General features: G+C 36.6%; 1 protein-coding gene across 4 annotated transcripts in view; it reads left to right on the plus strand.

Moving 5' to 3' along the window:
* Hace1 (HECT domain and ankyrin repeat containing E3 ubiquitin protein ligase 1) overlaps nt 1–18811 on the plus strand; it is a 123202-nt gene extending 104391 nt beyond the window's left edge. For 3 of the 4 annotated variants that reach the window (XM_020178256.2, XM_074077766.1, XM_074077761.1), the window contains 2 exons: nt 17272–17385; nt 17977–18811. In XM_020178256.2, the coding sequence (XP_020033845.2) occupies nt 17272–17385; nt 17977–18079 (217 nt within the window). In that variant the 3' untranslated portion in view covers nt 18080–18811. Of the gene's footprint in view, nt 1–7885; nt 8010–17271; nt 17386–17976 lie in introns of all 4 variants that reach the window. The other variant, XR_012449254.1, reaches the window with a different exon arrangement.
* The last annotated feature ends 5226 nt before the right edge of the window (nt 18812–24037 follow it).

Below are 24037 nucleotides of genomic sequence, written 5' to 3' on the forward strand. Positions count from 1 at the left end.
TAATCCATTTGTCAGTGGTGGGGCATCTTGGCTGTTTCCATAACTTGGCTATTGTGGTTAGTGCTGCAATAAACATGGGTGTGCAGGTGCCTCTGGAGTAACCTGTGTCACATTATTTTGGGTATATCCCCAAGAGTGGTATTGCTGGATCATATAATTCCAGTGATTTTGAATAGAAAATTCTGGTGCGCTTTTTTATGTGTGTGTATGTGTGTGTGTGTGTGTGTGTGTGCGTGCGTGCGTGTGCGTGTGTGTGCAGTAAAATATACATGTCTTACCATTTTAACCATTTTTAAATGTGAAGTTTGGGTGCTAACTACATTACTACCACTATCTTCCAAACTTATGTTCCCCAGCTGAAACTCTATTAAATACTAACTCCCTTTCTCTTCTCACACAGTGTCTGGCACCTGTTACTATACTTTATGCCTCTATGAATTTGACAACTCTAAGAATCTGTTATAAGTGAACTCATTCAATATTTATCCTTTTGTGACTGGCTGATTTCACTTAGTGTAGTGTGTTCAAGGTTCATCCATCATGTAGCATGTATATGTCAAAATGTCTTTCTTTTTAAGGCTGAATAAAACTCCTTATATATATAGTAGATCTTTGGGATCCATGGGTATATGGTTCAAAGGAAACTACCATTAAGAAAAAGCTGAATGATCAAGATACATAGAATCAGTACTGTAAAATTATTCAAATTTACCTATACTGTATGTACAGTAGGTGTAAGCATCCATGACTTAACACCTGCATGGTGTATGGTATATTATTGTCAGAAAAATTAGTGTGGTACATATTTTTTTTTTAGATTTAGAATAACAGCTTTATTGAGATATAACTTCATAAAATTCACCTTTTGAACATTTTTAGCATACATGTTCACAAAGTTCTGCAGCCACTACAATTATCTAATTTTTTTTTCTTTCATTATTCATATGTGCATACAAGGCTTGGTTCATTTCTCCCCCCTGCCCCCACCCCCTCCCTTACCACCCACTCCAGCCCCCTCCCTCTCTCCCCCCCACCCCCTCAATACCCAGCAGAAACTATTTTGCCCTTATCTCTAATTTTGTTGTAGAGAGAGTATAAGCAATAATAGGAAGGAACAAGGGGTTTTGCTGGTTGAGATAAGGATAGCTATACAGGGCATTGACTCACATTGATTTCCTGTGCGTGGGTGTTACCTTCTAGGTTAATTCTTTTTGATCTAACCTTTTCTCTAGTTCCTGGTCCCCTTTTCCTATTGGCCTCAGTTGCTTTAAGGTATCTGCTTTAGTTTCTCTGCGTTAAGGGCAACAAATGCTAGCTAGTTTTTTAGGTGTCTTACCTATCCTCACCCCTCCCTTGTGTGCTCTCGCTTTTATCATGTGCTCATAGTCCAATCCCCTTGTTGTGTTTGCCCTTGATCTAATGTCCACATAGGAGGGAGAACATACGATTTTTGGTCTTTTGGGCCAGGCTAACCTCACTCAGAATGATGTTCTCCAATTCCATCCATTTACCAGCGAATGATAACATTTCGTTCTTCTTCATGGCTGCATAAAATTCCATTGTGTATAGATACCACATTTTCTTAATCCATTCGTCAGTGCTGGGCATCTTGGCTGTTTCCATACCTTGGCTATTGTGAATAGTGCCGCAATAAACATGGATGTGCAGGTGCCTCTGGAGTAACAGTCTTTTGGGTATATCCCCAAGAGTGGTATTGCTGTATCAAATGGTAGATCGATGTCCAGCTTTTTAAGTAGCCTCCAAATTTTTTTCCAGAGTGGTTGTACTAGTTTACATTCCCACCAACAGTGTAAGAGGGTTCCTTTTTCCCCGCATCCTCGCCAACACCTGTTGTTGGTGGTGTTGCTGATGATGGCTATTCTAACAGGGGTGAGGTGGAATCTTAGCGTGGTTTTAATTTGCATTTCCTTTATTGCTAGAGATGGTGAGCATTTTTTCATGTGTTTTCTGGCCATTTGAATTTCTTCTTTTGAGAAAGTTCTGTTTAGTTCACGTGCCCATTTTTTTATTGGTTCATTAGTTTTGGGAGAATTTAGTTTTTTAAGTTCCCTATATATTCTGATTATCAGTCCTTTGTCTGATGTATAGTTGGCAAATATTTTCTCCCACTCTGTGGGTGTTCTCTTGGGTTTAGAGACCATTTCTTTTGATGAACAGAAGCCTTTTAGTTTTATGAGGTCCCATTTATCTATGCTATCTCTTAGTTGCTGTGCTGCTGGGGTTTCGTTGAGAAAGTTCTTACCTATACCTACTAACTCCAGAGTATTTCCTACTCTTACCTGTATCAACTTAAGAGTTTGGGGTCTGATATTAAGATCCTTGATCCATTTTGAGTTAATCTTGGTATAGGCTGATATACATGGATCTAGTTTCAGTTTTTTGCAGACTGCTAACCAGTTTTCCCAGCAGTTTTTGTTGAAGAGGCTGCTATTTCTCCATCGTATATTTTTAGCTCCTTTGTCAAAGATAAGTTGCTTATAGTTGTGTGGCTTCATATCTGGATCCTCTATTCTGTTCCACTGGTCTTCATGTCTGTTTTTGTGCCAGTACCATGCTGTTTTTATTGTTATTGCTTTGTAATATAGTTTGAAGTCAGGTATTGTGATACCTCCTGCATTGTTCTTTTGACTGAGTATTGCCTTGGCTATTCGTGGCCTCTTGTGTTTCCATATAAATTTAACAGTAGATTTTTCAATCTTTTTAATGAATGTCATTGGAATTTTCATGGGAATTGCATTAAACATATATTGCATTAAAATGTCGATTTTTACTATGTTGATTCTACCAATCCATGAGCATGGGAGATCTCTCCACTTTCTATAGTCTTCCTCAATCTCTTTCTTCAGAAGTGTATAGTTTTCCTTGTAGAGGTCTTTCACATCTTTTGTTAGGTTTACACCTAGGTAATTTGATTTTGTTTGAGGCTAAATGGAATTGTTTTCATACATTGTTTTTCAGTTTGCTCATTGTTAGTGTATAGAAATGCTAATGATTTTTCTATGTTGATTTTATATCCTGCTACCTTGCTATAGCTATTGATGATGTCTAGAAGCTTCTGAGTAAAGTTTTTTGGGTCTTTAAGGTATAGGATCATGTCGTCTGCAAATAGGGATATTTTGACAGTTTCTTTACCTATTTGTATTCCTTTTATTCCTTCTTCTTGCCTAATTGCTCTGGCTAGGAATTCCAGTACTATGTTGAATCGGAGTGGAGATAGTGGGCATCCTTGTCTGGTTCCTGATTTTAGAGGGAATGGTTTTAATTTTTCTCCGTTAAGTATAATGCTGGCTGTAGGTTTGTCATATATAGCTTTTATAATGTTGAGGAACTTTCCTTCTATTCCTAGTTTTCTTAGAGCTTTTATCATGAAATGATGTTGGATCTTATCAAAGGCTTTTTCTGCATCTATTGAGATGATCAAGTGGTTTTTGTCTTTGCTTCTGTTAATGTGGTTTATTACGTTTATTGATTTTCGTATGTTGAACCACCCCTGCATCCCTGGGATGAAGCCTACTTGGTCGTGGTGAATAATCTTTTTGATGTGTTGCTGAATTTGGTTTGCCATTATTTTGTTGAGGATTTTTGCATCAATGTTCATTAAGGAGATTGGCCTATAGTTCTCCTTTTTGGAGGTGTCTTTGCCTGGTTTTGGGATAAGTGTAATACTGGCTTCATAAAATGTGTTTGGCAGTTTTCCTTCCCTTTCTATTTCATGGAACAGTTTAAGGAGTGTTGGTATCAGTTCTTCTTTAAGGGTCTGATAGAATTCAGCAGAGAATCCATCAGGTCCTGGACTTTTCTTTCTGGGGAGACTCTTGATTGCTGCTTCAATTTCATTTTGTGTTATAGATCTATTCAGGTGATTAATTTACTCTTGGTTCAGTTTTGGATGATCATATGTATCTAGAAATCTGTCCATTTCTTTTAGATTTTTAAATTTATTTGAATATAGGTTCTCAAAGTACTCTGATGATTTCCTGGACTTCCATGGTGTTTGTTGTTATCGCCCCTTTTGCATTCCTAATTCTACTACTTTGGGTTTTTTCTCTCCTCATTTTAGTCAGGTTTGCCAGGGGTCTATCGATCTTGTTTATTTTTTCAAAGAACCAACTTTTTGTTTCATTAATTCTTTGTATGGTTTTTTTGGTTTCTATTTCATTGATTTCAGCTCTTATTTTTATTATTTCTGTCCTTCTATTTGTTTTGGGATTTGCTTGTTGTTGTTTTTCTAGGAGTTTGAGATGTATCATTAGGTCATTGATTTGGGATCTTTCAATCTTTTTAATATATGCACTCATGTCTATAAACTTTCCTCTCAAGACTGCCTTAGCTGTGTCCCATAGGTTCCGGTAGGTTGTGTTTTCATTTTCATTTACTTCTAGGAACTTTTTAATTTCCTCTTTTATTGCATCGATGATCCATTCTTCATTAAGTAATGAGTTATTTAGTTTCCAGCTTTTTGCATGTTTTTGTCTTTACTTTTGTTGTTGAGTTCTACTTTTACTGCATTGTGGTCAGATAGTATGCACGGTATAATTTCTATTTTCTTATATTTGCTGAGGCTTGCTTTGTGCCCTAGGATATGATCTATTTTGGAGAAGGTTCCATGGGCTGCTGAGAAGAATGTATATTGTGTAGAGGTTGGATGAAATGTTCTGTAGACATCTACTAGGTCCACTTGATCTATTGCATATTTTAGATCTTGGATTTCTTTATTGATTTTTTGTTTGGATGACCTATCTATTGATGATAATGGGGTGTTAAAGTGTCCCACAACCACTGTGTTGACATTTATATATGCTTTTAGGTCTTTCAGGGTATGTTTGATGAAATTGGGTGCGTTGACATTGGGTGCGTACAGATTGATGATTATTATTTCCTTTTGGTCTATTTCCCCTTTTATTAGTATGGAATGTCCTTCTTTATCTCGTTTGATCAATGTAGGTTTGAAGTCTACTTTGTCAGAGATAAGTATTGCTACTCCTGCTTGTTTTCGGGGGCCATTGGCTTGGTAAATCTTCTTCCAGCCTTTCATCCTAAGCATATGCTTATTTCTGTCGGTAAGATGAGTCTCCTGTAAGCAACAAATTGTTGGATCTTCTTTTTTAATCCATTTTGTCAAACGGTGTCTTTTGATGGGTGAATTAAGTCTGTTAACATTATGCGTTAGTACTGATAGGTATGTGGTGATTCCTGCCATTTAGTTGTCTTAGTTGTTTGAAGGTTTGATTGTGTATACCTAACTTGATGTTTCTCTCTACTGTCTTGCCTTTTCTTTTCCTGTGGTTTGGTGCTGCCTGCCTTTTCTTGGTTAAGTTGGGTGTCACTTTCTGTGTGCAGGATCCCTTGCAGAATCTTTCGTAATGGTTTTGTAATGGTGGCTTTGTGGTCACATATTGTTTTAGTTTCTGCTTATCATGGAAGACTTTTATTGCTCCATCTATTTTGAATGATAGCTTTGCTGGGTAGAGTATCCTGGGGTTGAAGGTATTTTCATTCAGTGCCCAGAAGATCTCACCCCACGCTCTTCTTGCTTTTAATGTTTCTGTTGAGAAGTCTGCTGTGATTTTGATGGGTTTACCTTTGTATGTTACTTGTTTTTTCTCTCTTACAGCCTTCAATATTCTTTCCTTAGTTTCTGAACTTGTTGTTTTAATGATGATATGTCGTGGAGTAGTTCTATTTTGATCTGGTCTGTTTGGTGTCCTGGAGGCCTCTTGCATTTGTATGGGAATATCTTTCTCTAGATTTGGGAAATTTTCCGTTATTATTTTGTTGAATATATTACGCATTCCCTTCGCTTGCACCTCTTCTCCTTCTTCGATGCCCATGATTCTCAAGTTTGGTCTTTTGATGGAGTCAGTGAGTTCTTGCATTTTCTTTTCAGAGGTCTTGAGTTGTTTAATTAATAGTTCTTCGGTTTTTCCTTTAATTACCATTTCATCTTCAAGTTCTGAGATTCTGTCTTCTGTTTGTTCTATTCTGCTGGATTGGCCTTCTGTTTTGTTTTGCAGTTCTGTTTCGTTGTTTTTTCTGAGGTTTTCCATATCCTGGCTGTTTTCCTCTTTAATGTTGTCTATTTTTGTCCTGAGTTAATTTATCTGTTTATTTATTGTGTTCTCTCTTTCACTTTGGTGTTTATACAGTGCTTGTATGGTTTTCTTTATTTCTTCTTGTGCTTTTTCAAATTCTCTATTTTTATTATTTTGGAATTTCTTAAGTGTCTCCTGTCTATTTTGGTTGACCCTATCCAGTATCATCTCTATAAAATTCTCATTGAGTACTTGTAGTATGTCTTCTTTTAAATTATTCTTGTGGGCTTCATTGGGTCTTTTGGCATAGTTTATCTTCATTTTGTTGGAGTCTGGATCTGAGTTTCTGTTCTCTTCATTCCCCTCTGGTTCCTGTACTAATTTTTTGCTGTGGGGAAACTGGTTTCCCTGTTTTTTCTGTCTTCCCGTCATTGTTCTTGGTGTTGTTACTGTCCCTGTACTGTGTGTAATGAAGTATTTTCTAGCTTGTAATAATAACAATGGTAATATTTAGAATGGAATAGTGAGCTGAGATGGAAAGCAAGAAGTTAAAGAAAAGGGGAAAACAAATATACAGACAAGAGGGAGAAAGCAGAACAAGGTATCAGACAAGAGAGTTTCAAAGGTATAAACAGGGAGCGTTAGTGTACTAATTGACAGTAAGGTGAACAGACATTAGAGAGACAGAGAGAGGATTGAAAATCAAAGATAAAAAAAATAAAAAATAAGTAAATGAAAGTAATATCTGTATATAAAAATGAATTAAAATAAAGTGGAAAATAGAAAATTAAAAAAAAAAAAAAACCAAAAAACTTCCAAGTTTATATGCAATACAGTTTGAGTCTTAATAATTTGGGTGTCCGTCTCAATCTCCAGTCCTGGAGTTGGTGCCTCAGATGTTGTTCTGTAGTTGTCTCATCAAAGGGGATGCATAAAGTAGAACAAAACTACACACTCACACACACACACACACACACACACATACACACACACACACACACACACACACTTACACACACACACACACACACACACACACACAAAGAAAAAAGCCCCACCAAGTGTCCCCTTTTCTCGGTGATTATGCCTTTTCTCGGTGATTATGCCTGCAAAGTGTGTCTCCAGCGTCTCTCCAAGATTTCACTATAGGAGGGTCACTTTCTGCTTCCTACCTCTAGCCGCCATCTTGGAATTCCTCCATGGACATCTGTATGCTTCTACATTTTCACTGTAGTGAGTAATGCTTCTTTGAATATGGATATACAAATATTTCTTTGAGTCTCTGCCTTCAGTTTTTTTTTTTTTTTTTATAATATTTTTTTCCTTGCTGTTCTGGGTACATTGTGGCATTTGCACAGGTTCTTAAAATGTATGAAATATATCATACATGAATTCACCACCTCTACTATTCTCCTATATCCTTACCAATCCCCCACCCCCGATTTCTGGAGTAGTTTCAACAGGTCTCATTTTTGCCTTCAGCTCTTTTGGATATGAACTTAGAAATGAAATTGCAGAGAGATCCAAGATGGCAGATAGCAGAGGGAAGCAGAAATCCTGATCTCCACAATATTAGAAGACACTTCAGAATCGTGGTAGCTACATTTGGGTAATTCTGATTCATTAGCCAACTAAATTATCACCAACATATAGGGTGCACATAAAATTCAATGACTGACCCTTAAACACAGCTTTTAATTGCAATAACAGCCAAGGACGTCCTGGTGCACTGGCGCACACTGGGACCCGCACAGCCACTGGTCTGCCTTGGGGAAAGCCACTGGCTGTTTCTCCCTTTTTTTTTTTTTCGTTTTTGTTCTTGGAAAAAGCAGAAGACTGTGGATCAAACTGAACTGAATTCTGCCATGTACTGGACCTGTATCACACAGACACAGCCTACATACACCCTGCTGGCCTGGATCCAACTTTGCTGGAGTGAATCTGCAATCCTAACAGGTGAGCGCCACATACCACCTGCCTTCCAGGGAACCACATAGTCCAGCGAAGCACACAGCTTGTGGGGAGATTGCACTCTCCCACCCCATCCCGCCAATAAAACTGAATGCCATAGACAGAGAACATAAGTCACCTCTGCCTGGCAGGGGTGGGGTGGAATGTGGAACTGACTTCTGAGAGCAGGGATTGGGTGAGGAGCCAACATCCCAGAGTACGGATGGGGCAGATTGCTGAGATTATCTCATGGGACTGTGGGTGGGGCAAAACACTGAGTTGCCCTACCTTGTTGGGGGAGGGGCTGACCTGCCAGAGCAAAAGCAGGTGCTGCGTGGTGAAAACAGAAACATATCTGACCACTTGGAGAATCTGGTAGTAAGCGATTATAGAGCTCATTTGCAACTTGCCCTGTGGGCAGAAGGGACCAGAGACAGGTCATAAACCAGCCTCCTGGCGAGACCACTTTAGAGATCTTGCCTGCATCAGATGACCCACCACACCAAGGAAACACAGGGCTCAAAAACCCCAAGCTGACTCCTCAAGCTTCTGATAAAGAGAGGCAATGTCCATTGCCACACAGCCCAGCATACCAATCTTGAGAAGGAACAGGGACACTGAGAAACCCCCAGTTAAAAACACTGGGTTCAGTGACAAAGGAATAAGTTCAGAGCCTTCTGTGAAATAGTTTTCTTTTTTCCCCCCTTTTTTATTTAGTATTTTTAAGTTCATTACTACCATTTTCTTATCTTTATTCTTCATTTTCTCTCCTTTTCTTGTGCTACAGTTCATTGTTACCTATCTCCCTTCTCCCTGGCCAAATATCAACCTGCTTAGCCCTCTCTTGTCCCACTTTCTCTTCTCTCCACCAACTATCTTTTCTGTCCCTTTCTTCCATTCTCTCCTCCTGTCTTCACCTTCCCCTCCTTCACCTCCCCCTACCTTTCACCCCACTGCTGTGACCTTCTCTACACTTACCACTTGCTGAATAATCTGTACCAACCCTACACATTACCTCCATCTGTCCTGTCCCCCTGCAATCCCTGACACAAGTACCCTGCTCCCATAAATGAACTACACCATAACATAAATAAGGGCCCTAATATCCTATATCACCCACACCTCACACCTCACACCTCACACCCATTCCTTCCTCACTCATCTTCCCCTTTCTCCCTGCCATGCTATTTTTTAAATTATCTATCTCTATCCAAATAACTGTTACCCCAATTCCCACTGCTTATAGATAATATCACTAAAGGGTTCTCTATATCTTATGTAAATAACTGGTCTGGTATTGAACCTGTGAATTTGTTATTGCTAATATGTAACTCCAAGTTAGGGAAGAGAAATAGCACATCACCTATTGACTAAGGCAGTCACAGCACATTAATTGATGAAAACCCCAGTTAAAAAATCAATAATATAGGAACATGGCACAAAATAGAAACCTGGGGAGAAGAAGAAGGCACGGAAATATAACCTCTCAAAGGACTAACAATTCAATAGAAGATTTAGTTGAAAACGAAGGAAAGAAATACCCAGTTGCTGAACACACTAGAATGATGATGTGTGTCCAATGAGTTCCATTGAGGTCCTTAAAGAGATGTTCAAAAAGGAACTCATAGGGGAAAGATGGACGAGCTTCATTGAAGCTTAAAGAGAACATACAAAAACAACTTGAAGAATATCAAGACAACACATAAAACTTGAGAAGACACAGAAACAAATGAACTAAGTACTTCAGTGAACTCCAAAATGAAACTAAGGAGACTATTAAAAAGAGATACACAAAGACAGCACAAGATATAAAAGAGGAGATTAACAAAGATAAGGGAAAACCTCAGAAAAAGAATCAAATAAAAATCCTGGAAATAAAAAGTTCCTTAAATCAAATAAAAAATACAGTTGAAAGCCACTCCAGCAGACCAGAATAAGTGTTAGAAAAAATTTCAGGGCTCAAAGACAAAATAGATATTAAAAAACAGAAGAATTTTTAGACAAAATACTCAAGAGCTGCAAAAGGAATATGCAAGAACTCAGTGATTCCATCTAAAGATCAAACCTGCAAATCATGGGCATTCAAGAAGGAGAAGTGGTGCAAGCCAAAGTTAATATTTTAAACAAAATGATAGCAGAAAATTTCCCAAATCTTGAGAAAGAGATGCCCATTCATATACAGGAAGTCTCCAGTACTCCAAACAGACATGACCAAAATAGAACCTCTCCATGACATATTATCGTTAAAACAGCTAGCACAGAGAATAAGGAAAGAATATTGAAGACTATAAGAAAGAAAAATCAAATAACATATAAAGATAAACCCATCAAAATAACAGATTTCTCAGCAGAAACTTTAAAAGCAAGAAGGCTTGGAGTGAGTTATTTTGAGCACTAAAAGAAAACAATTTCAGTCCTAGGATATTCTACCCAGCAAAGCTATCATTCAGAATTGATGGAGGAGTAAAAGTTTTCCATGATAAATAGAAACTAAAATAGTATATGACTACCAAACCACCACTACAAAAGATTCTGAAAGGAACCCTACACACAGAAGATGAAGAAAAACATAATCATGCAGGGACAGGAAGTAATAAACCTCATGAGAAGAATAGACAAGTATTCAGTAGCATTAACTCTGCAAACACACAAATCCTTAAACAACAAAAACAACTAAATGGCAGGAATCACATACATCTCAATGTTAACATTGAATATTAATGGACTCAACTCCCCCATCAAAAGATAGTTTGTCAAACTGGATTTAAAAGGAAGACCTAACAATCTGTTGTTTACAAAAAAATGCACCTTATTGACAGAAATAAACACTATCTTAAGGTGAAAGTGTGGAAGTGGATTTACCAAGCTAATGACCCTGAAAACAGGCAGGAGTAGCAATACTTAGATAAAGTGGACTTCAAACTTAAATTAGTCAGAAGAGACAAAGTAACTTTATGCTAATAAAAGGAGCAACATATCAAGAGGAAATAACAGTTATCAACTTAGATGTACCCAATGTTGGTACACCCAACTTCATTAAACTTACACTAAAGGACTTAAAAATCACAGACCCCAACACGTGGTAATGGAAGGCTTTAATACTCCTCGATTACTAACAGATAGGTCATCCAGACAAAATACCAACAAATTCTAGAATTGAATGACATCATAAATCTAATGGGCCTGACGGATGTCTACATAGTATTCCATCCTGCAACAGCACAATATACATTCTTCTCAGTAGCCCATTTCTCTAAGATAGAACTCTTATGGCACAAAGCAAGTCTTAATATAAGAAAATTGGAGTAATTAATTCCCTGCATACTGTCTGAAAATAAAACTAGAACTCAACAACAAAAGAAGCAGCAGAAAATACTCATGGAGACTGAACAACATGTTGCTTAATGATCAGGGGTCATAGAAGAAATCAGGGAGGAAATGAAACAGTTTCTGGAACTGAATGAAAATGGAAACACAACTGATGGGACACAGCAAAGGCAGTCCTAAGAGGAAAAAAACACAGATCTCACATAAAAAACGTAATCTTCATCTCAGACTCCTTGAATTAACAACAAGCTAAATCCAAAACAAGCAGGAGAGAAATAATAAAAATAAGGACTCAAATCAATGAAATAGAGACAAAAAAAATCATACAAAGAATCAACAAAACAAAAAACTAGTTCTTTGAGAAAATAAACAAGATTGACAGACCCCTGGCAAATCTCACTAAAATGAGGAGAGAAAAGACCCAAATTAATAAAATCAGAAATGAAAATGTGATAACAACATGCACCAAGGAAATCCAGGTAGTCATCAGGGACTACTTTGAAAACATATATTCAAATAAATTTGAAAATCTAGATGCAATGGACAAATTTCTAGATACATATGACCATCCAAAATTGAACCAAGAGGATAGTAATCACCTAAACAGATGTCTAACACCCAGTGAAATTGAAGCACCAGTAAAGTGTTCCAAAAAATGCAAAAGACCAGGATCTGATGGGTTCTCCACTGAATTCTACAAGTGCTTTTAATGAACTAATACCAACACTCTTTAAAGTTTTCCACAAAATAGAAAGGGAAGGAACACTGCCAAACTCATTCTGTGAAGCCAGTATTACACTCATCCCAAAACCAAACAAGGGACTCAAGAAAAAAAAAAAGAATCACAGGCCAGGCTCTTTACAGATGCAAAAATCTGCAATAAAATAAAGGCAAACTGAATTAAACAGCATATAAAAAAGATCATACACCATGACCAAGTCAGCTTCATCTCAGGGATTCAGGGGTGGTTCAACATATGTACATCATTAATTAAATGTAATACAGCACATTAACGGAAGCAAAGACAAAAACCACTTGATCATCTAAATAGATGGAGAAAAAACCTTCGATAAAATTCACCATCCTTTCATGATAAAAGCCCTGATGAAACCAGGAATAGAAGGAATGTACTTCAACATTATAAAGGCTATATATGACAAATCTATAGCCAACATCATACTTAACAGGGAAGTACTGAAACCATTTCCCTAACTAAAGTCAGGACAGAGACAAGGGTGCCCATCCTCTCCACTCCTGTTCAACATAGTCTTGGAATTCCTAGCCAGAGCAATAAGAGAGGAAGAAATAAAAGGAAAACAGCCAGGTAGCTGTGACTCATGCCTGTAATCATGACTACTTAGGAAGCACAGAATCAGGAGGATTGCAGTTCAAAGCCAGCCTTGCCAAAATAGTTTGTAAGACCCTATCTCAGGGAAAGAAAAAAATTCACAAAAACGGGCTAGTGGAGTGTCTTAAGGTATAGGCCCTGAGTTCAAACCCAATACCACAAAAACCCAAAAAACAACAATAGGTAAGGAAGAAGTCAAACTATTCCTATTTGTAGATGACATTATCTTATACCTAAAAGACCTAAAAACTTCCTCCAAAAAACTCTTGCACATCGTAAACACCTTCAGCAAAGTAACAGGATACAAAATCAATTTAGAAAAATCAGTAGCTTTTCTATATACCAACAGTGAACACATTGTGAAAGACTTCTACAAGCATATCTACAAACCACTGAAGAAAGAAATTGAAGACTACAGAAGATGGGAAGATCTCCCATGCTCATGGATTGGGAGAGTCAATATACTGAAAATGGCTATACTACCAAAAATAATCTACATGTTCAATGCAATTCCCATCAAAATTCCAATGACATCACAGAGATTGAAAAATCAATACTAATGTTTATTGGAAGCACAAAAGATGGCAAATAGCCAAGGCAATACTGAGCACAAAGAACAACACTGGAGGTATCACAATACCAGACTTCAAACTATGCTGCAGAGCCATAGCAATAAAAACAGCATAATATTGGCAACTAAAACAGACATGAAGACCAGTGGAACAGAATAGAACACCCAGACATGAATCCATGCAGCTATGCCCACCTAATTTTTGACAAAGGCTGCAAAAACATACGATGGAGAAAAGACAGCTGTGAAAATTGGGTTATCTGCCTGCAGAATACTAAAACTAGATAAACTTTTACCACCTTGTACAGTAATCAACTCAAAGTGGACTAAGCACCTTAATATAAGACCTGAAACTTTGAAGCCAGTACAGGAAAGAGCAAGGAATATATTGGAAGCAATAGGCAGTGACTTCCTCAGTAGAACTCAAGTGGTTCAGCAAATAAGAGAAAGGATTGATAAATGGGACTACACAACAAAAGAAATGGTTTCTAAATTGAAGAGGCTATCCACAGAATGGGAGAAGATGTTTGCCAGCTATACGTCAGACAGTGAATTGATAACCAGAGTATATAGGGAGCTCAAAAAACTAAACGCTCATAAAATTAGTGACTCAATGAAGAAAAAAATGCTCACCATCCCTGACCATAAAGGAAAGGTAAATCAGAATTGCATTATGAACCCACCTCACTCCTGTTAGAAAAGCTATCATCAAGAAGACAGACACTACCACCAAATGTTGGCAAAAAATGTGGGGAAAAAGCAACTCTCACACACTGCTAATGGGAATGTAAATTAGTATAACCACTATGGAAAACAGTATGGAGGCTTCTCAAAAAACTAAAAACAGATCTGCCACACGATCCAGCAATACCACTCCTAGGGATATACCTGAAGGAATGTGAGTCAGGTTACAATAAAGGCACCTGCACACCCATGTTTATTGCAGTGCTATTCACAATGGCTAAGCTATGGAAACAGCCAAGATGCCCCACTGCTGACGAATGGATTAAGAAAATGTGGTATTTATATACAGTGGAATTTTACTCGGCCACAAAGAAGAATTAAAATTTTGTCATTTGCAGGTAAATGGATGGAACTGGGGAACATCATCTTAAGTGAAGTTAACCAGGCTAGAAGGCCAAAAACCACATCTTCTCTCTCATATGCGGAATATAGACCTAATGCAAATGCAGCGATATGTGAAACACTAGTCACACTAAGGGGAGATCACTTTTGGGAGGGGTAGGATAAAAGAAGGAAACTAAGATGTTGAGTGTAGTTGATACACCATCTATACAAGAATGAATATAGAAATCTTAAACTGGCTGAACCACCATAAGAAAGGGACCAAAGTAGAATGAAGAAAATTAGAGGAGATAATCCTGTTGGGGTTATAATACATATATGCTTGGCTTATCACAAGGAAACTCCCTGTGTAACTACCTTTATCTGAAACAAAAATGTCATGTTTTTCTTTTTCTTTTTTCTTCTACAAAGGAGAACAGGAGAGCAGAACAAGTCCTGCCGGGTGGGGTGGGAGGCTTGGTCCCAGTGGGAGTGGAGGGTGGCAGGGAAAGTGGATAGGACAGTGAATATGGTGCAAAAGGTGTGTACACATGTAAATTTGCATTTTTGTAATGCAAAAAAGATACTTATTCCAGGAATTGGTGGAGGGAGGGATAAAGGAGAATGGTGTGTGGGGGGGGCAAATTCAAGTATGACATATTTGATATATTGTAAGAACCTTTGTAAATGCCACAGTGTACCCCCTACCCAGCACAACAATAAAGGAAAAAGTTTTAATTATAAAAAAGAAGTGAAATTGCTAGATTATGTTGTAATCTTGAATTCTATTTTTGTTGTAATAGTGAATTTTAATTTTTTTTTGTCTTTTTTGGTGCTGGAGATCAAACCAGGGCTTCACGAATGCTAGGCAAGCACTCTACCACTGAACTATTTTTAATATTTTGAGGACTGTCATACTGTTTTTACAGAGTCACACCATTTTCCACTAACATCAGCAATATTTCCACCTTGTTTCCAGTACTTGTTTCCTGTTTTTATAATGCTAATAACCATATTAATGATTGCAAAGTGATATTTTATTGTAGTTTTGGTTGTGTTTCCCTAGAGATTAGTGATGTTGAGCATCTTTTCATCATGTGCTTACTGGCAATGTGGATATCTCTTGGAGAATACTTGGTTGCCACCCCCAACCCCCAACCCCGGTACTAGGTTTGAATTCACAGCTAGGCAGGTCTTTATCACTTGAGCCAAACTGCCAGTCCTCCTTTGTTCATTTTTTAAATGAGTTTGCTTTATTATAGAAATTCTTTATATATTCTGGATATCAATCCGTTAGCTGCTGTTCTTAATCCCAGTAACAGTTCTTTTATGTTTTTTGTCTAAGATTTTTATACTTTTAGCTGTAAAGATGTCTAGATCTTTGATCTGTCTTAATTTTTATAGTACAAGGTAAGGGCCCAGCTTTCTTTTTTCTTTTTTTTTTTAATGAGTATTCAGTTTTCCCAGAACATTGTTGAGTAGATTTCCCTTTCTTCATTGAATGTTCTTGACATACTCTTGTGAAAATGATTTGATTAAAGAGTGAGGGAATAGGTTATTTCTGGGCACTCTATTATATTGGTTGGTATGTCTTTTTCTTTTCTTTTCTTTTTTTCTTGGCAGTCCTGGGAGCTGAACTCAGAGTCTCATGCTTGATAGGCAGCATTGTACCCCTCAAGCCATGCTGTCAGTTCTGTATGTCTGTCTGTATGCCATACTACACTGTTTTGATTACTATACTTGTGATAAGTTTGAAATCAGTATGTGTGAACCTCTACCTTTATTTTCCTTTTACAAGATCGATTTAGCTATTTGCAAAATCATTTTAAGTGGTCTGAATTTTGCTTTGTACTGAGTTGTCTGGGTTGGCCTTGAACTTGTGATTCTACCACCTCAGCCTCTCCAGAAGCTGGGACTATGGGTACACTTCACAACCCCTGGCCATCCTTTGTATAATGAGTTATACGTTAGAAAATTTTTTAAATATTAGTTGTACTTCTGTGCTTAAGTATACATTTAATACCTATAAATTAAACGTTCCTTGTCATTGTAATTTATCTCAAAAGCACTATAGCATCTTATTATTTGTAGCACTGGAATCAAACTGAGGGATTCTCCCCTACTAGGCAAAAGACTACCACTGAGCTATACCCCAGCCTACAGCATTTCATTTAAAAAGCATCAAAAACATTTTCAGGATTATTTGTTTAATCATAATACATACACAGAGAAATTTGAAGTATTAACTTACTTTCAGATGTGTAAAACTTGAAACGTAATTATAGCCTCTGTGGCCAAGTATCTAAGATTAAAATTTATAGTGATGTTTTATGCATTGAATCTAGCCTTGTGGTCTCATTATGTTAAATGACTTCAAAAAATGTTTGATATTCTGAATATCTGGAAAGAGAAATATAAAAAATTTTCTACTTTTCCTATTGTGAAAAACAAAACAGAACAAAAACCACTTTGAATTTCCCTATTTTTCACAAGGAAGGAAACCATTGGGTCACAACATATAAGAGACTTTGTTGCTTAAATTAGTCAACCAAACATTCATTTATTAACAAATACTGAATGTCTACTATATGCCAGGCATTTTGCTAACTTCAAGAATACAGATGGAAATATAACATGTTTGGGAGTCTCCATTTAGTAGGGAAGCACATGAAAACAAATAGCTATAAATGTATTTTGCTAACATATAATAGTAGATGTATATGTTGTGGCCAGTCGAATATATCATATAGCTGATGACAATGTGGAGGGCTGTTTCTGGCTTGCCAGATAGTCACAAAATAACATACAAGAATGAGCTGGGAGTTTTACAGACTCAAAAAATGTTATCTGTCATTGTCCTAGAGTTGAATGTATTCTGACCTTAACTTTAAACTTGAAATATTTATCTGTCAAAGATTTTTCCTTTTATAATTGCAACTTATGATACAAACTCTTAGTTCTAGGGTCCCACATGGTGGGTTTGCTAATATCATGGGTGGAAGTGGATTGCAAAACTTCACAATCGCTGCTGTGCCATATACTCCAAATCTTTTACCAACTTCAAGCACATGGTAAGTTAAATTAGTTTATTGAAATTAATTATTTTGGTCAATTTTAAATTATCAAAGTTTTAACTACTTTAACTACTTTAACTACTTTTTTATTATCAAAGTTTTAACTACTTTTAACTACTTTCCTTTCCTATAAGGAAAGGAAAACTTTATGATTACTGTTTAGGATTTTTGGAAACACCAGTAGATAAGCTGTTACATAGTTTTTGCTCCCATTTTTTTTGGAGGGAAAATATTTGGGGAAACCCTAACCACCTAAAATTGAATTGAATATGGTTCAAGAATCACTGATGTTTCCCTGTCGTAAATATCATTGAGTTACCATCACTTCAAACTAAATTGCTCTGTTACTTATTTTAACCTGAAAGGAAGTTAACTTTCTGTTACTTATATTTGCATGCTGAAAGAAACTGCAATGCAACAATTTCTTTCTTTTTTTTTTTTTTTAAATACTACTTCAGGGTTTTCCAATTTGAATGTGAATTTGAGAGTGTTTTTATGTTAACTATGAGTAGTGTTTTCACTGCTAGATAAAACAATCAGAATTTTCATAGATTTTCTGTTTAATGGTGGTGTATTTTTCTTTTAAAGCATCAACATGCTCAAGTTACCTGAATACCCAAGTAAAGAAATACTCAAGGACAGACTTCTTGTGGCACTACATTGTGGCAGCTATGGTTACACAATGGCATAGTGAAGTCTGGAAAACTCATCTGACTACTGAAACACAATTCAGAGTGGCAGAAGTAATTTAGGAAACTGTCAACAGAAAAGCAGCCTAAATGCAAACCTTAGGCAGGGATGTTTAAAATTCATAACGGATCAGGTTTTCTATTTTTCGCTCTCTCTTTTCTCTTTTGTTTTTCTCTGTTGTGCTATAATTCAAGACTTTGCTTTAATAAATGCTGATTCAAAATGCTAGAAACTGTCCTTTTTCATATTTCTTTAATTTTATTCAAGCTTGTGTTAAGGCAAAAATCTTATTCTACATTCCACCTCTGTTATGTAACTGTCTGGTAAAGGGATATTTTCTCTTTATTTTCCTATATATTAAATTATATGAGGACATCCAGCTGGCATGTTCTACTGCATGCAAAGTAGTATTTATATTTTGGAAAACTGTTGTATAGAATGGATTAATTTTGATTGTGTATAAAGCCACAAATACGTATTTTCCCACATTGTATCTATATTGCAATAATTTTTTAGCTTTTTAATATTTTAATATATAATGTAAAATTTAGACTGATGTGACTAACAGCTGATGAAATGACATCTAAATTATATATATATATTAAAGCTTATTCTATTACTATTTGGTTTGCATCTTTCAGAGGTCAGTTTTCATTGTGGTCTTAAATTTTTTCTTATGCCTTATTTTAATTTAAAATGAAAGTAAAATTAAAATATAATATTTTTTACCACATTTCTTTTCATTACATTTGTCTGTGAGCTGTGATGACACATTTGATGTAGTATTCTAATGTGCCGAGTGTAATTTAAATATATAATGTTTTATTTCTTAAATTTGCTCTTTTGTGATTAAAATATTACATTAAGTGGGATCTGCCTAATATAGAATATTGAGATTTTGAATTCTTGGATGGCCTAGTAAGTTTTTTTTTGTTTTCAAAAGACACACTGGTTGGGCAGCCATGTTGGCTCATACCTGTAATCCCAGCTACTTGGGAGGTGGAGATAAAAATCAAGGCCATCTGGGGCAAAAAGTTAACAAGACCCCATCTCAACAGACAAGCCTGTGTGGTGGTACACAGTGTAATTCCAGCTTCACAGGAAGCATAGGTTAGAGGATCACAGTGCAGGCCAGCCTGGGGCAAAAGTGTGATACCCTATCTGAAAAATAACTAAAGTAGCAAGGGCTAAGGAGATAGCTCAGGTGGTAGGAGTACCTGCCTAGCAAGCACACGGTCCTGAGTTCAAACTTCAGTACTGCCAAAGCAAAAGACACTGGAGCAGTTGAAGCATGAGTAGTTTCAGCATTCAAGAAACCAGAGGTGGGAACACTCACACATACAGAAGTACTAATGGAGGTGGTTGTAATTTTGGGAACTTGCTTGTGGAAATGAAAAATCTAGTGGCATCACTGATAGAATTACATATGCAGTTTTTCTCATAAGAGAGACCAGTGTAGTCAGTAGTATTTGAGAAACATATACATAGAAAGTAGCAATACAGAACCCAAAAGATATAAAAATGGTTTTGTTTTTGAATCCTGTTTTTTTAATATCAAAATCTCAACAGATGGCATGAGAAATTAAGAATTCTTTAAAAGTTATAATTAGCTCTAAAAGATTCAGATGCTTTATTTATAATAACTAAAGCTAATAATGTTTTAAATTTTTGTTTCTTGAAATTATAGAAGGGGTCATTACCTTGTTAAAAGACAAATTTACAACAAATCTAGATTTACAGCTTTAATTGGCTTTTATTTGCAATGACAGAATGGGATAGTTCTCAAAGAACCATGACAGGTTCTGCAAACTTCAGTGTGTCATGTGGCAGAAAAGCATTTATGAGCAGAAAATGGAAGTGAGGTACAGAGACAGCTGCACTGTTATAGATCGGCATTTGTGATTTGAACATGGCTTAACATTTGGCCATTTGTGATTCACTGAAGCTTATCTGCTGTACTATCTGAGGCTTAGCCATTATGAAAGAGTACTCCGAAGTTAGGCTTTCAGTAATTTTGTGTACTAAATTAGGTTGCAATGCAATTTATTGCATAAGGGTTCGAGTACAGATGCTTCCTTAGGCCAAATTTATGTGGGTTTTTTTGTTTTTTGTTTTGGCAGTGGAATTTAAACTCCGGGCTGCACACCTGCTAGGTAGGAACCTTACCAAATTTAATTTTATTTAACAGTTTCTCCTTTTTAGTCAGTCTGTCAATTTTGAGACATTGAGCAAAACTTTGGACATTAGCATTTCTCTATCACTATTGTAAAGGACCTGTTTGGTCTCAGTATGGAATTCACAAGTCACATTAGTTGAATAGTTACTTGTTTCTACTGATCTAGTTGAAGTGAGACTATTCGACAGATAGTGACTACATTGAGAGGACACAGTGCAACAGGGGACTACTATGGTGACTATCAGGAGAATAATCCTGACAGACTGAAGTGTATGCCTTAATAAGAGCCCCTATAAGCTAAAACAGTTAAAACCAAAGAAATCAAACCAGGCAGTATAGACAATTTCATAGTATTTAAGTCCAGTTGATCATACTGTGTGTTCAGGGTGTGATAGTGGTTAAGTGCTATAAGTTCATTACAGAATGGGCTGGTTTAAAGATGTATCCAGTTGTGTCTTTTATAAGACTATCAACACAAGTCACAATAATCTGGACACTCACTAGAACATATAAGTTAGAAAATCTTGGAAAAACCAGGTTTGCCATCTGTCCACTTAGGATGCCTGTAAACCAATTGTTAGCTGGTTCTGTAAGTGTATATTCTATTCCCTTGAGAAATTTCTACAGTATGTCTTACGGCAATGTCTCAAGAAGCAAGTCTTTTTCATTCAGCTTTTTGTAGTAGCAAAAATTAGGGGAAAGATACATACAACATTTAGTTTTGCAAAATACCATATATAAGCCCCCAGCTTAAGCAAAAAGATCCAAACCTGCAAGATGACCCATTAAATTTTGGGGATTTTTTTCTCCTTTGGTCCTGAAGATTAAACCCAGGACCTGCACATTGCTAAGTTTTCATTCTACCTTTTAGTTACATCCCTAGCTCAATTAAGTATTTTTCAAACACATAAATCATCTGGTTTTTGGAGGGTGACTTAACCTGTTTGAACCTCTGGGAGGTCTGGCTGGTCATGAAATCCAAGACTTTTCCTCAATTTATGAATTAGTTTCAAATTTCACTACCGCCATGAGTAAGCAATGCAATAACCGAGTTGGAAACTTCTCTCACTGGAAAAACTTGTCTTCATAAGCCCAACAATTGCTCTGGGTTTTGCTAGACAATAAGCTTTAGGTAAAGCCATCCACGAATTATGGTCCCATGGATTTCCTGTAGGGGAAAGGGAAAGGTTAGGACAGCAGGGAGTAAAAGGGATAGATAAGGCTTTATGATGGCTGAGAAGTGATGTGTGATCTTGGGAAAAGCTGTGCATGTCTACAATGCCATCTACTTGGGAAAGAGGGAGAAACTTCTTTGTGTAGTTTTACTGTATGATTGTATGATAGTTATAAGAATTTTGGATGGCCCTTGTGTGTTGTGAGATATTTCGACCCAAGGTTTGAGGACCCCAAAGTTTTGCAGTGTGGGTGATGAGAAGAACTTGGTGTGGTCCCTTCCAACAGAGCTCAAGGGAAATCTTTCTTTGTTTCTTTGGCAGTAGTTGAGTTTGAACCCCGGGGGCCTTGTGCTTGCTAGGCGGGAGCTCTTGTCACTCAAACCCCTACTCCCCCTTTTTTTGGTGGTACTGGGGTTTGAACTCAGGGCCTCATGCTTGCTAGGCAGGTACTCTATACTTGAGCCAGTCCGCCAGCCCTGTTTTTTTATGTTGGGTATTTTCAAGATAGGGTCTTATGAACTATTTTGCCCTGGCTTTGAATTGTAATTCGCTGATCTCTGTCTCCTTAATAACTAGGATTATAGGCATAAGCCACTTGCATCAAGCTTACTCAGCCCTTTTACTTTAGTTATTTTTCAGATAAGTCTCATGATTTTTGCAACTGGGATTCTAGGCCTGCGCCAGGATGCCCAGCCCTAGGACTGTCTTTCTCTTAAATTTTAGGAAGATAGTTTCCAATTTCTGAATTGTGAAAGATTTGATTATTCTTAGTTTGTGGCTCATGAAAAGCTTTCTTCACCTGAAAATACACTTTGGCATATACTGCATTAAAATCTTATAGCATTTAGTACTATAGGTTTAGGAAACATTTTTTTTTTTCTTTTCTCTTTCTTTAACCAGGCCAGGGATCGGTCCTGGGGCCTCATGCATTCTAGGCATGTACTCTACCACTGAACTACATCCCCAGCCACTTGAGATACTATTAATAGGTTTATAGGCCTCTCATTGACTATTTCATAAGGGTTCAACTTAGTTTTCCAGAGGAGAGGTATTACTCTACAATACCTTTGACAAAGGTAAACTAACAATTCAGTCAGGTTTGCCTAGGGCTATTATATTTATAATGTCTTATGTAGCCATTTAATAAATTGATTACTGAAATGAGTACCTTTATCACTTGAGATTTCGTCAAGAATTCCTCACAAAAGAAACATTTTTACATCTTTGAGCTAGTATCAGATTTCTTGCATGAGCAGCCTTTTTTAGACAACCAGGAAACATGCACCAAAAGTGCCAACAGAAAATTCCCCTGTAAATTTTCAAATAGCCCATTAGGTATCAGAAGTATACTTGAAATTTTTTTCTGCCCAGGAATATGGGCTTGATAAACAAAACATTGGTCATAAATGATTTTAGCAATTTTAGAACACTCAGCACACCCATATTTTTTTCACAGTTTGGATCATTTTATCTCTTCTATGATAAGTCATAGAGTGAAGAGTTTTAATAATGGGAGACATAAAGAGTCTGGAAGGACCAAGTGGCTGTCCAGGTCGGTACTGGCTTAATACTAGATTTGCATCTTCTTAAAAGCCAATTTTATTTCTGCAGTTCAGATACATAGCATTGTTTATTAAGTAGGTTATCTTAGGCAATTTGATTTGGATCAGTCTTAAAGAGTTCCTTCAAATTGCATATCTTAACTCTTTTACCACTGACTGACATAGCATGAAAATCTGTGTTTCCTTAGTATTCTTTTTCTGCTTGATGTTGGGTTGCAATTTTATAAGACAGTTATTTTCTTCATTAGAGTTCTGTACCTTTTTACCTCACCCACAGGGTGATCTTAAGGTTATCAGAAACCGGTACTCATCAGAGTCCTTTCCATGAATCTCTTAGAAGACACAAACAATTTAGGATTATAGTTCTTGCAAACAGCTGGTAGAAAAAAATCAAAATAAGGCAGTTGACTTAAATGGTCATGGTTCTTTAAGATAATGAAATTAATAAGGAAATTTAGTCTTTTTTTACATACACATTTAAAAATAATTAGAATGACTAATAGCATACCAATAATATTTCTATTAATTTCATGCAATTTTTCACTTTTTTTTGGCAGTATTGGGGTTTGAACTCAGAGTTCTACCACTTGAGCCACTCCACCAGCCCTCTTTTTTTTTTTTTTTTTTCTTTTGTGGGATGGGTGTTTAGACTCAGGGATTCACACTTACAAAGCAGGTGCTCTACCATTTGAGCCACACCTTCAGTCCCTAATTTCATAAAACTTATGAGGTATACAAATAAGATTTGGCAGCACTTATTATGACAATGCTTTCCATATTATTAAGTAGTTGGTTTAGTATCTCTGTATTATGAGATGAAGGCTACATCCTTTGGAGTTCTCTAGGGACCAAACTGGAAAATCTCAAAGTTAATTTGAGATCATGAAAAAGGCTTAGTTTAGAATTTGATTTTGATAAGTTTATAAAAAAATCATTAAAATGACCAAAATATCACAGGTTACTGTGAACAATAGTCATTCATTTAACAAAAGTGTTAACTAAAAGACCTCAAAGGCAGATGGAAAGTATATAAAAAGAAAAATAAA

Source organism: Castor canadensis, chromosome 1 (assembly GCF_047511655.1).
Source record: "Castor canadensis chromosome 1, mCasCan1.hap1v2, whole genome shotgun sequence".
In the NCBI taxonomy this organism is placed as follows: Eukaryota; Metazoa; Chordata; class Mammalia; order Rodentia; family Castoridae; genus Castor; species Castor canadensis.